Here is a 15,967-nt window from a genome sequence, read left to right as displayed (position 1 = left end):
CCTGTAGAGGGCGGTAATGTACGGGTCTGCTTACTCGGCTAGTAAAACAGTTTTAATGCTGCTTTAATTTTCAGTTCAACCCAGACCTGTTATCAAGACAAAGGGCAACATCTCACCCACAACCTCTAACTCTCTAGGTTCCCGGAAGGCAAATGGACTCCGATGATATCTGTCCCTGTCGCTCCTGCCAGGAAAAGCTGAGCTGTGGGGACGCGGCATCACTCACCTCCTTGTATACCTTTGCCTGCGTGAACCCATTTACCAACTTGTGAAATGAGTAAACACTGAAGGGCTGAGCGGCTTAAGGAAGAATGAACACACGGGTTGCCAGAGCACGGCGTTTCCCTGTGTGCTCCCCCTCACCCCACCCCACTGGGTTATAGCGGGCCTGTTTAAAAGCGGTGTCAGGTTACCCGAGCCGGGAAGCTCGAGAGACAGCTCCGCAACTTCCAAGAGACATTGCCAGCAGCATGGAGACTCGGACCGGCCACCTGCCCCTGCTCCTGCTCGCCCTCGCGGCCCTGTCCCACTGCGAACCACTGTAAGTACCACAACTGGAGACCCTCGACCTGTCCCTGCCCTTCTTCGCTGCCCTGTCCCAGTGCCAGATACAGGAAGTATTACTCCGGATCCTCAGCCTGCTCTTCCTCACTGCCTTCCCTGTCCGGCCCCACTGCGAGCCACTGTAAGTAAAACTACCGGGGACCCTCTACCCACCCCAGCTCTTCTTCACTGCCCTGTCCCATTGCGAGCAATTGTAAGCCCCTGCTCCACTGTCCTGTCTCACTGCCAATTTCAGTCAGACCTGCAGGACAATCCCTGTCTCATTGGTTCATGGGCTCTGACAATCCTTCTATCCGAAACAGTAACCTTAACTAGGGTATCGGCAACACTTGACACTACAGCGACTTGGAACGGCAGGCAGGTGTGAAGCGCTATATAAAACGAAGCGCTCTATTACAGTCTATCATCTATGGAGGATCGTTAAAAGGAGCGATTATGGTCTGTGACAAAATAGGAAAAAAAAAAGATATATTTGCTCGGATTCTGACAGAGCCCTATAAAGGCCCCTCTACAAAGGCACTTAAAACAGTATTGAAATGCAACAGATAACTGACTGCGCTCGAGAGCGAACCTCATTTCTCAAGCGAAAACCGTAATCAATAAAAATGTTTAGACAAAAAAAAATGCTTACTATTAATGCCGGTCTATGCTGCCCATCTTGTCATACTTATCCGAGCCTAATGAAGAACTATATTCACATATATTGGTATCATTCTATGCAATTGTTGACGGGTGATACCGTTAAAACAATTTACATCTTTTTATTCTTTTCCTAAACGTTTTAACATATTGTGACTGTAATAAGGTTATATTTACGGTTAGACCTGTCAGTAACCTGTCAGCTCTTGGCGTGGTTTATCCTCTATCTTTTTGGCTTCCCACCTCCTGTTTTGATCCTGTGCTGAATTTCATTTTTGCTGGTTTTAGGACTCTGGGCACTTTACCATTTCTGACCAGTGCTAAATTGCAAGTGCTCTTTGTTTAAATTATATTAGTGATTAGTTTATCCATAATTGGCATATTTGATTTGCTAATAAGTCCTTCCTATAGTGCATTATGTGTGCCCAAGGCCTGTAAATCAAATGCTACTAGTGGGCCAGCAGCACTGATTGTGCCACACACATGAGTGGCCCTGTAAACATGTCTCAGACCTGCCAATGCAGTATCTGTGTGCAGTTTTAAACTGCCATTTCGACCTGGCAAGTGCACCCACTGGCCAGACCCAAACCTTCAATTTTACTACATGTAAGACACCCCTAAGGTAGGCCCAAGGCAGTCCCATGGACAAGGTGCAATGTATTTAGAAGGTAGTACATGTACTGGTGTGTTTTAGATGTCCTGTTTCTCCCATAGGGATTGCCTTGAAATATCTTTTAAGTGTAATTTCCCATTGGGATCAGATAGAGATAGAGGGACCAATTCACAAAGGTAAACTTAGATGTTTGGTATCTTTAGGTACGCACTCGGGTGCGGACCTAAAGCTACTACTCATAAATGGCCTTTGTGAATTCCCAAAGTCGTAAACCTAGACATTTGGTCTAAGTTTGGCTTTGTGAATCAGTCCCATGGAGTTTGGGGTCTCTGAACTCACAACTTAAAAATACATCTTTTGGTGAAGTTGGTTTTTACATTGAAAGTTTGAAAATGCCACTTTTCGAAAGTGGGCCTTTTCTTGCTTAACCATTCTGTGCCTCTGCCTGTCTGTGGAATACACTTCTGGGTCAGGATAACAGTTGGGTTGTTTGTGAATGCACTCAAGACAGTCACACAAAGGGAGCTGAGGTGTGCCCTTCATACCCTGATGGGTGTTCCCGAGCTAGAGTGGTGGGATGAGCTGACCCTTGCACCTGAATAGGGCTGTGCTTGTCCTTACACAAAGCAGTCTCCAACCCCCTGGAATGTGTCTGGGGCCAGGGCAGGGAAAGGCAGGGTCTTGTGCACTACAAAACCTTTCCTTTGAAGTTTGCCTACTTCAAAGGCAGAAATGAGTATAAGTACTGGACCCCTAAGGCCACAACTTTAGAATCCTTCTGGACTGAGGACGTTCTGCCAGGTAGAAGAGCTGAATGCTGTAGAAGAAACCAAATACATCGACTCCAGAGCGACTTCGGTACCGGCACCGCTGTCCAACTCTGTGCCGATGCCTGCACCAGAGCTGTGGTCCCTGCTGAGTGCAACAACCGTGAGAGATGCCGCAGGACAGATGCTACTGCAGTGCCTCTGAAGTCCTGCCACACCGTGAGTCCTGAGTGCCATGTCCCTGACGTCTGGCACACCTGAGTCCACTGCAGCATCTTTGGCCCCTTGATGTGATCGCGACACCTCAAAGTCAACACCTTGCTTCTTGACCAGATGGATTCATGGACCCTGCCGGATAATAAGAAACCAATGCCTTGCCACCCATGCTGCATCACCTCCCCTGCAACCGCAAGGAACCAACGTCTCACCTCCTCTGCCTAGCAGTAAGGAACAAACACCTCAACTCTCCGGTAGCAGTAATGAACCAATACCGTCCCAGCTTCAGCGACGCCTCACGTCCCCGACTCTGTGCAACGTCTTTGTTTCATAATTTCTAAAGGTATTGTGCCTGGGATCTGTGCGACTCCCTGACTGACCTACACTCCCTCTCGAGTGGCGTTGGACTTTTGGGAACAACTCCGTCAAGACATTGTGATATCCCCAGTTGGAGCTATTGTGTTTCTAAGCGCTTTACTAAGATTTAGGGCCCTATTACAAGTCTGGCGTTCACAAGGCCGCCAGACTCGCGGTGGCGGTTGGACTGCCATAACTGTGGCAGTCCGACCACCACTTTACAACCCTGGAGGTCTGACCGCCAAAAGACCGCCATCTCTGCCAGGATCATTGCTCACAACGGAATGACATTGGTCATGGTTGTAATCAGCCACGTCAGCGCTGAAGTCGGCACTGCAGTGCTGATTACAACCATGTTCTCTGCCAGCCTTTTCATGGTGGTTCAACTGCCCACAAAGGCTGGCGGAGAACAAGTGCACGGGGCCACAGACAGGCCCATGGTATGGGCAGTGCAGCACCCCCCTCCCAGCACCGTTGGAATGCGCACAGGCTGGTGTGCAGACTTTGCGCATTCTGAGGGTGCTAGGGAGTCCCCTTGTGCGACGGCATTGAACTCAGCTCCATGTGGAGCCGAGCCCAATGTCACTGCACGTTTTCCACTGGGCTGACCGGTGGAAACCTTGGTTTTCTCCAGTCAGCCCAGTGGAAAACTCGTAATGGAACCAGTGGGGAGCCCACCAGCACTATGGCGGTCTCCTCATCAGGAGTTTGGGGGTCAGGTTTTTCTGACCACCAAGCTCGTAATCAGCCCCTAAAGCTTTGAAAATTTGTATCTTTGCTTGTGTATGTTGTATTTTTGTTGTTTTGGTCTTGTTTTACTCAGATAAATATTGGCTATTTTACTAAAAAGGTGTGGAGTACTTTTGTGGTGTTGTCACTGTGTTACTGTGTGTGTGTATACAAATACTTTACACATTGCCTCTGAGATAAGCCTGACTGCTTGTGCCAAGCTACCAAGGGGGTGAGCAGGGGTTATCTTAGCTGTGTGACTCCCTTACCCTGACTAGAGTGAGGGTCCCTACTTGGACAGGGTGCAAACCACTGCCAACTACAGACGCCATTTCTAACATTTACACAATGCTATTTATAATCTTTCACTTTAATGACTTCATTGATTATAATATGGCTAGAGTGGGCGCACTCTTAATAAAAAGGTTTTTTTTAAAATTTATGTAGGCCCAGTGACCACTTACATATTAATACTGCAATGTTATTAACAGGCTACACGGGAAAAATTAACTGAATCTGCTTGCACTAAGATTATGAGGAAATCATTACTGGAAGCCTCAGTTCTCAATATACAATCTGTAGGATAGACCCTTATAAATCAAGAGATGAATGTCTTGGGATAATCAGTCAGGATTTGTCATGATATGGTTAATGTTTATTGTACATGAGTGTAATTGTGCAGTAGATTCTTGATCTAGTTGTGTCAGAAGTTTTGGCGATTTAGGATTTTTGGGCTAATTAATGTTGTATGGCTTCCCGTTGTGAGGCACTTGTCATATATAAGAGCCCACAAACAAGTATGGTATCTCGAGGCTCTGCTTCGCACAGTGGAAGGGGCATATTTATACTTTTTGATGCAAAACTGTACTAACGCAGTTTTGCATCAAAAAGATTTGCACCGGCTTGCGCCATTCCTGAGCGCCAGCCGGGCACCATAATTACGGAATGGCGCAAGCCGGTGCAAAGCGTGGGCTAGAGTAAAAAAAAATTACGTTAGCCGGGTGGGAGTGGTGGTATGGGAGAAATGGGTTTTGCCCCCAAAAATGACGTTAGGGTGGTTAGAGGCAAAAAAAATGCCTCTAGCCATCCTAGTGTCATTTTCTGATGCAAAACCATCCATACAACATGACTCCTGCCTTAGAAAAGACATGAGTCATCCCCCCACCCCAGTGGCCAGCACAGAGGACCAGTGTCCCCTGGACATGGCCATTGCACCCTGTGCAATGCAGGGGGGCCCCAAGTTGGGCCCCCAATGGCACTTTAATAAAAAAAAATACTTAGCTATGCTTACCCTGTTACCTGGGATGGAGTCCTCCATACTCCACTGTCCCTCTGGTGGGGTTGGGGGTGCTCCTGAGGCTTGAGGAGGGCACCTGTGGACCCATTCCATGGTGTTTAATGATGAAAATGGGTCAACAGGTCCCCTAACGCCTGGTCTGACCCAGGCCTTAAATAATGGTGCAAAGCAAGCTTAGCTTAGGGATAAATATGCAGCTATAGGGTTAGCATCATTTTTTAGATAGGAACGCCTACCTTGCATCTAATTAACGCAAGGTAGGTTCACTGATCTAAAAAATGGTGCAAGCTCCAATATTTTCACGTTAGAAGGGTCTAACGTCAAAATATAAATATGGAGGTATTTTTGCACCGAATTTGCGTAAACAAATGATGCAAATTCAGCGCAAATGGGGTATAAATATGCCCAACAAAGTCTTGTACTGGCTTTGAATACATTAGCATATACAGGTTGCACGTGAGAACTAGGCATATTCTGTCAGTTTACTGTGTTAACTGCACCTCTGTGTACTTTTTATGGAAATGCAGAGATAAAACCAGCACACTTCATGACATTTTACTTACATTTGAAGTGTACACATGAACCATGCACCTTTTGTGCGAGCATCAATACAGACTGCATATTTTCTATAACTACACTCACACATACTGTGCATATTTTGTGCTGGAATGTATACTGTTAAAATACATTCTCCCTATGCATAGACAATGACTATGCACAGACTGTAAGAAAATATGCAGCCCATGCAGCTTTTCTCTATGAGTTTCTGAAAGGCATTTATCCTTTCTTCATACCCTGACACACACAAGCACAATGTGTGGTTTCCGCATACACATCTATTGACAATTCCCATTTTCTGAAAGGATATATAACATTAACTTGTTTGAATATAGAGCTTCATACTTCACTTCTGCCATTGCCAAGCGCAATAGAAAATTCCCGTTTTCTGTGTGGTACCATCAGATATGTTGCCTTTTGCTGGATCCTATATTTTGTCTGGTTTTAGAACTCTGTGCACTTTACCACTCCTGATCAGTAGTGAAATGCCTCTTCTTGCCCTTTTGATGGGTCAAAGCATCCCTTTTAAATATTAATACCTCACCCCTATGTAGGCCTTGTCACCCACAAAGCAGGGTGCATGGTGTCTGAAAGTAGGATATGTAGAAATATAATGTTAAAACATCATTACAGTAAATAGTACACAAAAGCAATTTTTCACTGTGGCAGTCTTAGCTGCCCTATGTAGACAGCCGGAGTACAGATTAAAAATCCTAATACTGTATCTTGGGAATGGGGATAGTTAGAAAAATAATGAAACAGACATTTTTAATATTTCTTACAAATTCAATTCAATCGCGAAAATAGGTTTTAACAAATATATTAACCCCCCTTAGTTGCTAGGCCTCCCTCCGTCTCCTCCCACCCCCACATCTCCTCCCCCCCCAGTGCTGAGCCCTTTTATGGCTATTTGGCGTAGTTTGTGCTTAGGCCTTCATAACTTTTTGTCCACATAAGCTATCCATGCCAAATTTGTATTCTTTTCCAACATCCTAGGGATTCTAAAGGTACCCAGAGTTTGTGGGTTTCCCTGGAGTAGGCCAAGAAATTAGCCAAAATACAGCTAACATTTCATTTTTTTCAGAAAAATGGGAAGAAAGGGCTGCAGAAGAAAGCATGTGGTTTTTTCAATGAAAACAGCATCAACAAAAGGTTTGTGGTGCTAAAATCACCATCTTCCCAGATTTCAGGAACAGCCAGACTTTAATCAGAAAAACACATTTTTCACACATTTTTCAACACAATTTTGACATTTTACTGGGACATACCCCATTTTTACTATTTTTTGTGCTTTCAGCCTCCTTCCAGTTAGTGATAGAAATGGGTGTGAAACCAATGCTGGATCCCAGAACGCTAAACATTTCTGAAAAGTAGACAAAATTCTGAATTCAGCAAGGGGTAATTTGTGTAGATCCTACAAGGGTTTCCTACAGAAAATAACAGCTTAAATAAAAAAATATTGAAATTGAGGTAAAAAGAGCCATTTCTGTCCACGTTTTCTTCTATAACTTTTTCCAGCTATGGCACATTTTTGAAAGCAATATGTTGTTAAGTCTGCTGGACTCTTCTGGTTGCGGGAACCTATAGGGCTTGTAGGTTCATCAAGAACCCTAGATACCCAGAGACCATAAATGAGCTGCACCTTGCAATGGGTTTTCATTCTATACCGGGTATACAGCAATTCATTTGGTGAAATATAAAGAGTGAAAAATAGGTATCAAGGAAACCTTTGTATTTCCAAAATGGGCACAAGATAAGGTGTTGAGAAGCAGTGGTTATTTGCACATGGTGAAGTTGGATTTAATATTACTATTCTAGAAATGCCACTTTTAGAAAGTGAGCATTTCTTTGCACTTAAATCTTCCTGTGCCTTACAATCCACGTCTGGCTGGGCTTAGTTGACAGCTCCTTGTGCATTCACTCAGACACACCCCAAACACAGGGTACTCAGCCTCACTTGCATACATCTGCATTTTGAATGGGCCTTCCTGGGCTGGGAGGGTGGAGGGCCTGCTCTCACACAAAGGACTGCCACACCCCCTACTGGGACCCTGGCAGACAGGACTGAACTGAAAGAGGACCTGGTGCACTTCTTAGCCACTCTTTGAAATCTCCCCCACTTCAAAGGCACATTTGGGTATAAAACAGGGCCTCTGCCCTACCTCATCAGACACTGCCAAGAAGAACTGCCTGGCTGCTCAAAGGACTCACCTGTCTGCTTTCTACAAAGGACTGCTGCCTTGCTGTTGGCCTGCTGCCTTGCTGAACTCTTGTCTGGCTGTGAAAGTGCTCTACAAGGGCTTGGATAGAGCTTGCCTCCTGTTCCCTGAAGTCTCAGGACCAAAAAGACTTCTCTTTTTCACTTGGACGCTCCGTGCGCCGAAAATTTCGACGCACAGCTTGTTCCGCGGTGAGAAAAACGCCGCACACCGACGCTGATCGACGCGACGCCTTCGGGACGACCGGAACTTCGGCGCACGGCTTCACAAGGACAACGCAGTCCGACCTCTAGAGGAGAAATCGACGCGACACCTGCCGTGAGATCGTAATTTCGACGCGCAGCTCCGCAGAACGACGCGCAGCCGGAAAACAAGCAGGAAAATCCACGCACAGACCCAGGACATCTGGTAATCCCCGCGATCCACAGAAAGAGACTGTCCACGTGCCGGAAAACGACGCACGACTTCCCCACGTGAAAAATAACGACGCAAGTCCGTGTGTGCTGAGGAGAAATCGACGCACACACCCTTTTTCCACGTATCTCTTCTTCTGTGGCCCTCTGAGGAGATTTTCCACTCCAAACCAGGTACTTTGTGCGTGAAAGAGACTTTGTTTGCTTTTTAAAGACTTAAGACACTTTATATCACTTTCCAGTGATATCTCTACAAATTCACATTGCAACTTTATTTCGTTTTGACCTACAATTATCCTGATAAATATTATATATTTTTCTAAACACTGTGTGGTGTATTTTTGTGGTGCTATATGGTGGTATTGTATGATTTATTGCACAAATACTTTACACATTGCCTTCTAAGTTAAGCCTGACTGCTCGTGCCAAGCTACCAAAGGGTGGGCACAGGATAATCTTGGATTGTGTGTGACTTACCCTGACTAGAGTGAGGGCTTTTGCTTGGACAGGGGGTAACCTGACTGCCAACCAGAAACCCCATTTCTAACATTGGTGATCAGCAGTGAGGATAGGACTTGTATTTGTGCAGTGACATACAGTAGCTAAGTATTTCACTACCTACCCACAGTTGAAGGTCAACTTGATTTTTATCACTTTTTGCAAATTCGTTTTTTCCAGACAATTTTCAAAAACTAAATCCTCACTCAACATGTCTCTGACTGGGTCTCAGATAGGAGACTTTGACCTAGTCCTGTTGGATACATATACGGTCAAACAACTAAAAGGATTCTGCAGGGCAATGAGGGTACCCACCCAAGGGGCCTCCAAAAAGGAGGGCTTTCAAGTGGCGCTGAGGGCCTGGGCAGAAGCCCATTTAGAAGAGGATGATGAGGAAGAGGAGCCAGAAAATGGCCCTTCAGAGGATTTGTCACTATCTGTGGATGGTGTTACCACTGCAATTGTGCCCCCTTCCAGACCAGGGAGCAGTGTCTCTGTGCAAAGCCTGACCGCAGAGGAAAGGAGAGAGGAAAGGGAGTTCCAATTGCAAATGGCAAAACTGAAAATTGAGGCTCAACAGGAGGAAAGAAGGGCAGAGAGAGAAGCCAAGCAAGCTGAGGCTGAAAGAGCAGCCAAACAGATTGAAGCTGAAAGAGCTGAAGCTGCAGCTGAGAGAGCCTTGGCTGAAAAGAAACTGTTATTGGCTCATGAACTGAGTCTCAAGGAGCTGGATCTCAAGGCAAAGCAGTCTGAATCCAGCAATAATGGTGGCAGCATACTGACAGGACCTGCTGGAGAAAAGAAGGTTTGTATACCCAAAAATGTGGTGCCCAGTTTTGTGGTGGGAGATGACATAGATAAATGGTTAGCTGCTTATGAAGTTGCACTAATGGCTCATGAGGTTCCTGAAGGGCAATGGGGGGTAGCTATGTGGGGTTATGTACCGCCATTGGGGAGGGACACACTTCTCACATTGGATCAACCTGATCAAAACACATACCCACTTCAGAAAGCCACTTTACTTGCCAAGTTTGGGCTGACCCCTGAGGGATACCGTCAGAGGTTCAGGGACAGCACCAAACAAACCACACAAACATGGGTAGATTTCTTTGACTTCTCCAGTAAGGCACTGAATGGATGGATGCGGGGCAACAAAGTAGATGATTATAAAGGTTTATATGACTTGATTCTGAGAGAGCATATGCTTAATACTACTTATACAGAGTTGCGCCAGCACTTAGTGGATAGTAAGCTGACTGATCCCAGGAAGCTTGCTGAGGAGGCGGACCTCTGGGTTAGCACCAGAGTGTCCAAGAAGGTACCTGGGGGGGACACCCACAAAGGGGGTCAGGGTTCCCAACAGAAGAAAGAGGGGGGAGATAAACTTACAGATAAGGAACTCTCCAAAGGCCCCCAAAAGAATTCCCAGGGAGGGGGTGGCAACCCTTCCTTTTCCAGATTTGGGAAAAAGCCAGGAACATATGATAGGTCAGGAAAATCAAACCCCAAATGCATGGAGTGTTACCAGTACGGTCACTATAAAGGCGACCCCCAGTGCTCCAAGAGAGCACCGTCCACTACCGGACAGACACCTGGGTTGACTAGTGTAGCGCTCGGGGGGGAGATGGACCCAGATAGCTTTGGGGAACAGGTAGAGATTTCCCTAGTGTCCCTGGGAGAAGGAGAAATGGTGCCCAAAGCCCACATGCCCCAAAATACTTCCAAGTACAGGCAGTGGGTCACCATTGATGGGCAGAAGGTGGAGGCTCTGCGTGACACAGGAGCCAGTATGACTACTATCAAGAGTCAGCTGGTGTCAACAGAGCAGATAGTCCCTAATACATTCCACCAGGTCATAGTCGCTGACAATCGTGAGAGTCACTTACCGGTGGCTCTGGTTCCCTTTGAGTGGGGGGGGGGTCTCTGGTACTCTGAAAGTAGCTGTGAGTCCTGCCATGCCTGTAGATTGTCTGTTAGGCAATGATCTTGAGCATACTGCTTGGAAAGAAGTGGAGCTCAGATCTCACCTGGAGATGTTAGGGTTACCTGAGTGGGTCTGCATGACCACACAGTCCATGGCTGACTGAGAGGGAAGTCAAGGGCGTCTGGAGCCTGGAACAATGGCCCAGAGAGCTGCCAAGAGGAGGGGCAAGGGGCGCGGGAAACCGGCCCCAGAAGTTCCCGCAGTGGTTGACGGGCCTCCTGAGGAGGAGGCTCCCGAGCCAACTGGGGAAGACATTGCCACCCTAGGTGACCTACCTGAGCTTGCTGGCTGGCAAGTTGAGGGTGGACCCACCAGGGAGGAATTCTGCAAGGCGCAGAAAGAATGTCCCACTCTGGAGGGTCTGAGGAATCAAGCCTCAGACCAGGCGGCAGGTGAAGCCTCTGGCGATCACCACATATATTGGGAGAATGATCTCCTCTACAGTGAGCCTAAGGTTCCGGCCTTTGGGGCAGCGCGTACGCTGGTGGTCCCCCAGTGTTACCGAACCTTCATACTGGGTCTGGCTCACGACATTCCCCTGGCAGGATATTTGGGGCAAGGCAAGACCTTTGACAGGCTTGTCACCCACATTTATTGGCCCAGAATAAGGACAAACTCAGATAAGTTCTGTAGATCTTGTCCTACCTGCCAGGCCAGTGGTAAAGCAGGAAAAAGGGTTAAAACCCCCCTGATTCCACTTCCTGTCGTTGGCACCCCCTTTGAAAGGGTGGGCATCGACATTGTTGGACCATTGGACCCCAAAACTGCCTTAGGCAACAGGTTCATCCTGGTTTTGGTGGACCATGCCTCCCGTGACCCAGAGGCAATCCCTCTGAGGACCGTAACTGCACCGGTGGTGACCAGAACTCTGATGGGGATATTTACCCGTGTGGGATTCCCAAAGGAGATACTGTCTGACAGAGGCACTAACTTCATGTCTGCATACATGAAGTCTCTGTGGGATGCGTGTGGTGTAACCTACAAGTTCACCACACCCTATCACCCCCAGTCTAATGGTCTTGTGGAGAGATTCAACAAGACCTTGAAAGGCATGATTGGTGGCCTCCCTGAGGCCATGAGGCGTAAGTGGGACGTCCTCTTACCATGCCTTCTCTTTGCTTACAGAGAGGTCCCCCAGAGGGGGGTGGGGTTCAGTCCCTTTGAGCTTCTCTATGGGTACCCTGTCAGGGGACCCTTAAGCATTGTCAAGGAGGGGTTGGAGAAAGCTCCAAAGACACCCCCTCAGGATGTGGTCAGCTACATGTTGGCCCTCCGCAACCAGATGACCCGCTTCTGGAAAGAGGCCCAAAGTAACCTTGAGGCCAGTCAAGAGGTAATGAAACGCTGGTATGACCAGAAGGCCACCCTGGTAGAGTTTCAACCTGGAGACAAAGTGTGGGTAATGGAGCCAGTAGAGCCTAGAGCTCTCCAGGACTGCCGGTCTGGCCCATTTGAAGTAAAGGAGCGGAAAGGGGAGGCCACTTACCTAGTGGACCTCCAAACCCCTAGGAACCCCCTAAGGGTGCTCCATGTTAACCGACTAAAGGCTCATTTTGAGAGGTCTGAGGTCAACATGCCTCTGGTCACAGATGAAGGAATGGAAGAGGAGAGTGAGCCTCTCCCCGACCTCCTCTCTGCCCAAGAGGGTGATGGGTCAGTGAAAGGGGTCATTCTTTCTGACTTCCTGACTCTAAACCAGAAAGGAGACTGCTATGAGCTGTTGGAGCAGTTCTCCCCCCTGTTCTCCCTTACTCCTGGACTGAACCACCTCTGTGTTCATGACATTGACACCGGTGACAGTCTCCCTGTGAAGAACAAAATTTACAGATTATCGGATAAGGTGAAGGCCAGCATCAAGGAGGAGGTCTCCAAGATGTTAGCTCTAAGGGTTATCGAGAAATCCAGTAGTCCCTGGCCCAGCCCAGTGGTGTTGGTCCCTAAGGCTACTGCCCCAGGTGCGAAGCCAGAACTCCGGTTCTGTGTGGACTACCGGGGTCTCAACTCAGTCACACGGACTGATGCTCACCCCATCCCCAAACTGATGAGCTCGTTGACAGGCTGGGCGCTGCCAAGTTCCTGAGTACGTTTGATCTTACTTCAGGGTACTGGCAGATCGCCCTGACTGAGGGGGCTAAAGAAAGATCCGCATTTTCAACCCCTGATGGCCATTACCAATTCCGGGTGGTGCCGTTTGGATTGAAAAATGCCCCCACTACCTTCCAACGGTTGGTTAGCGGGGTCCTAGCTGGCAAGGATGCCTTCTGTGCAGCCTACCTGGATGACATAGCTGTCTACAGTTCCAGCTGGGAGGAACACCTGCTCCACCTCAAGGAGGTGCTTCAGGCCCTGCAACAGGCAGGCCTGCCCATCAAGGCTAGTAAGTGCCAGATTGGGCAGGGTTCCGTGGTGTACTTGGCACACCTAGTAGGTGGTGGCAAGGTGCAGCCACTCCAGGCCAAGATTGAAACTATCAAGGCCTGGCACCCACCTAGAACTCAGACTGAGGTGAGAGCCTTTTTAGGCCTCACAGGATACTACCGCAGATTTGTCAAGGGCTATGGTACCATTGTGTCACCCGGGACCCGGGACATCTGGTAATCCCCGCGATCCACAGAAAGAGACTGTCCACGCGCCGGAAAACGACGCACGACTTCCCCGCGTGAAAAATAACGACGCAAGTCTGTGTGTGCTGAGGAGAAATCGACGCACACACCCTTTTTCCACGTATCTCTTCTTCTGTGGCCCTCTGAGGAGATTTTCCACTCCAAACCAGGTACGTTGTGCGTGAAAGAGACTTTGTTTGCTTTTTAAAGACTTAAGACACTTTGGGGGTTATTACAACTTTGGAGGAGGTGTTAATCCGTCCCAAAAGTGACGGTAAAGTGACAGATATACCACCAGCCGTATTACGAGTCCATTATATCCTATGGAACTCGTAATACGGCTGGTGGTATATCCATCACTTTACCGTCACTTTTGGGACGCATTAACACCTCCTCCAAAGTTGTAATAACCCCCTTTATATCACTTTCCAGTGATATCTCTACAAATTCACATTTCAACTTTATTTCGTTTTGACCTACAATTATCCTGATAAATATTATATATTTTTCTAAACACTGTGTGGTGTATTTTTGTGGTGCTATATGGTGGTATTGTATGATTTATTGCACAAATACTTTACACATTGCCTTCTAAGTTAAGCCTGACTGCTCGTGCCAAGCTACCAGAGGGTGGCACAGGATAATCTTGGATTGTGTGTGACTTACCCTGACTAGAGTGAGGGCTTTTGCTTGGACAGGGGGTAACCTGACTGCCAACCAGAAACCCCATTTCTAACAATGGTGATTTTAGCACCACAACCCGTTTGTTGATGCCATTTTCAGGGGAAAAAACACAAGCCTCCTTCTGCATCCCTTTTTCCCCATTTTAAAAAAAAACAACGAAATTCTCGCTGTATTTTGGCTAATTTCTTGGTCTCCTTCAGGGGAACCCATAAAGTCTGGGTACCTCTAGAATCCCTAGGATGTTGGAAAAAATGTCTCAAATTTGGCGTGGGTAGCTTATGTGGACAAAAAGTTATAAGGGCCTAAGCGCAAACTGCCCAAAACAGCCAAAAAAAGGCTTGGCAACTGAGGGGGAAAAAGCCTGGCAGCGAAGGGCTGAAGGTGTAAATGCCATTAATGTTGAACCTTGAACATGGGTGGGTTCACCCTGTTGGTTTTGTTGGTTTTCAGCAAAAATATATCTAAATTATCTTCTGACCATAATATCATGATCAAAATATTGTGACTACAAAAGTATAGTGGACCAAAATGTCAAAGTGAAGTGTATCATTTTTTAATTGTTTTACTGTAATATTGAAGTTTAAAATATTGTTTACCTTAATATCATTTTTATTATGATATTGTATTGTGTATTTTTATTTTAAAATGTATTGTTCCTTTTTGTAAAATTATTGTAATGCACATCGTTTAGGGTTGTGGATTTATTGGGTGATTGGGTGGGCAGTGTTTTTTCAAATGCATTTATTAATGTTGACTATTTCTCTAAATTTTGTTTGATCTTTTAATTCGTATTCATTTAAATGTTGAATATATGTTTAACTTTAGTATTGAATGTAAATTTTGTTGGGTTTAGTGGGTTTAGTGGGAGAGTGGGTGGATAGTGTTTGATTACATTTAATTAATTAATGTGATAATTATGTTATATATTTGAATTGCTAATTATTTAATATATTTTTACACTATGAATTATATTTGAGTTTATATGATTTAAAAATGTATTTTCATTATTGTTAGTTGATTCAAATGTTATTTGAAAATATTATTATATGCTTAAATGTAAACAGTTTTATACATTTGGACTGTGGGATCTATTGGTGGGTAGGATGGTTAGTTGTTAAATTAAACATCTATACATTCAGCCAAATTTGCAATTGCAATAGCAATTAGTTGTAATTGCAAAAAATATTTCATATAATTTTAAAACCTATTTTTTAAAAGGGGTCGGTATTGTCTGACTCTAGCAGAGTAGGTTTTTAATATAAAAATGTATTCTGCAATAAAGTAGACATATATACATATGTTAAAATATTAGGACTAACAGATATTCAATATCATCAGTTTTTGAGTTATTGAGTTATATTTTTGCTTTGTGGATGAGTCTGGGGTATACTGTTTATTAAAAAATGTTATGCTTATCTTTTAAAATAATATTTTGTTATTTTAAAAATGATATTTCAAAAAATATATGGACTTTCCTGAACATTTTTAGACTAGAGAAAAGATAGTACATTCGATCCATTCAATGCATATATTTTCCCCAATGGTTGTTGTCCTCAAGGTAGAATAGTAAATCTCCCTCACCATCAATATAAACATTTTCCCCAGTGTTTGCTAGACTGGAGTTAGGATAGTAAATCTGACCCCTCAGTGCTTACACTTTCCCCATGGGATGTTGCACTGGCATTAGAGTTGGAAATGTTACCATCCCCCCTCAATGTATGCACTTTTTCCAACATTTGTTAGTATAATGTTTGCAGTTTTCTTATTTTTGTTTGGATTGAAGTTTGAATAGTACATTTGACCACCCCTATGTAAGCATTTTCCTA

General features: G+C 45.7%; 1 protein-coding gene across 1 annotated transcript in view; it reads left to right on the top strand.

The window, feature by feature from the left end:
* The first annotated feature begins 332 nt into the window (after positions 1 to 332).
* Positions 333 to 15,967, top strand: part of LOC138293808 (venom factor-like) — a 473,276-nt gene continuing 457,641 nt past the window's right edge. Inside the window, exon 1 of the mRNA XM_069233135.1 lies at positions 333 to 541. Coding sequence (XP_069089236.1) covers positions 471 to 541 — 71 coding nt within the window. The 5' untranslated portion in view covers positions 333 to 470. The remainder of the gene's footprint in view (positions 542 to 15,967) is intronic.

Source organism: Pleurodeles waltl, chromosome 4_2, assembly GCF_031143425.1.
Source record: "Pleurodeles waltl isolate 20211129_DDA chromosome 4_2, aPleWal1.hap1.20221129, whole genome shotgun sequence".
Classification (NCBI taxonomy): Eukaryota; Metazoa; Chordata; class Amphibia; order Caudata; family Salamandridae; genus Pleurodeles; species Pleurodeles waltl.
This window is presented reverse-complemented; position numbering and strand designations above follow the sequence as displayed.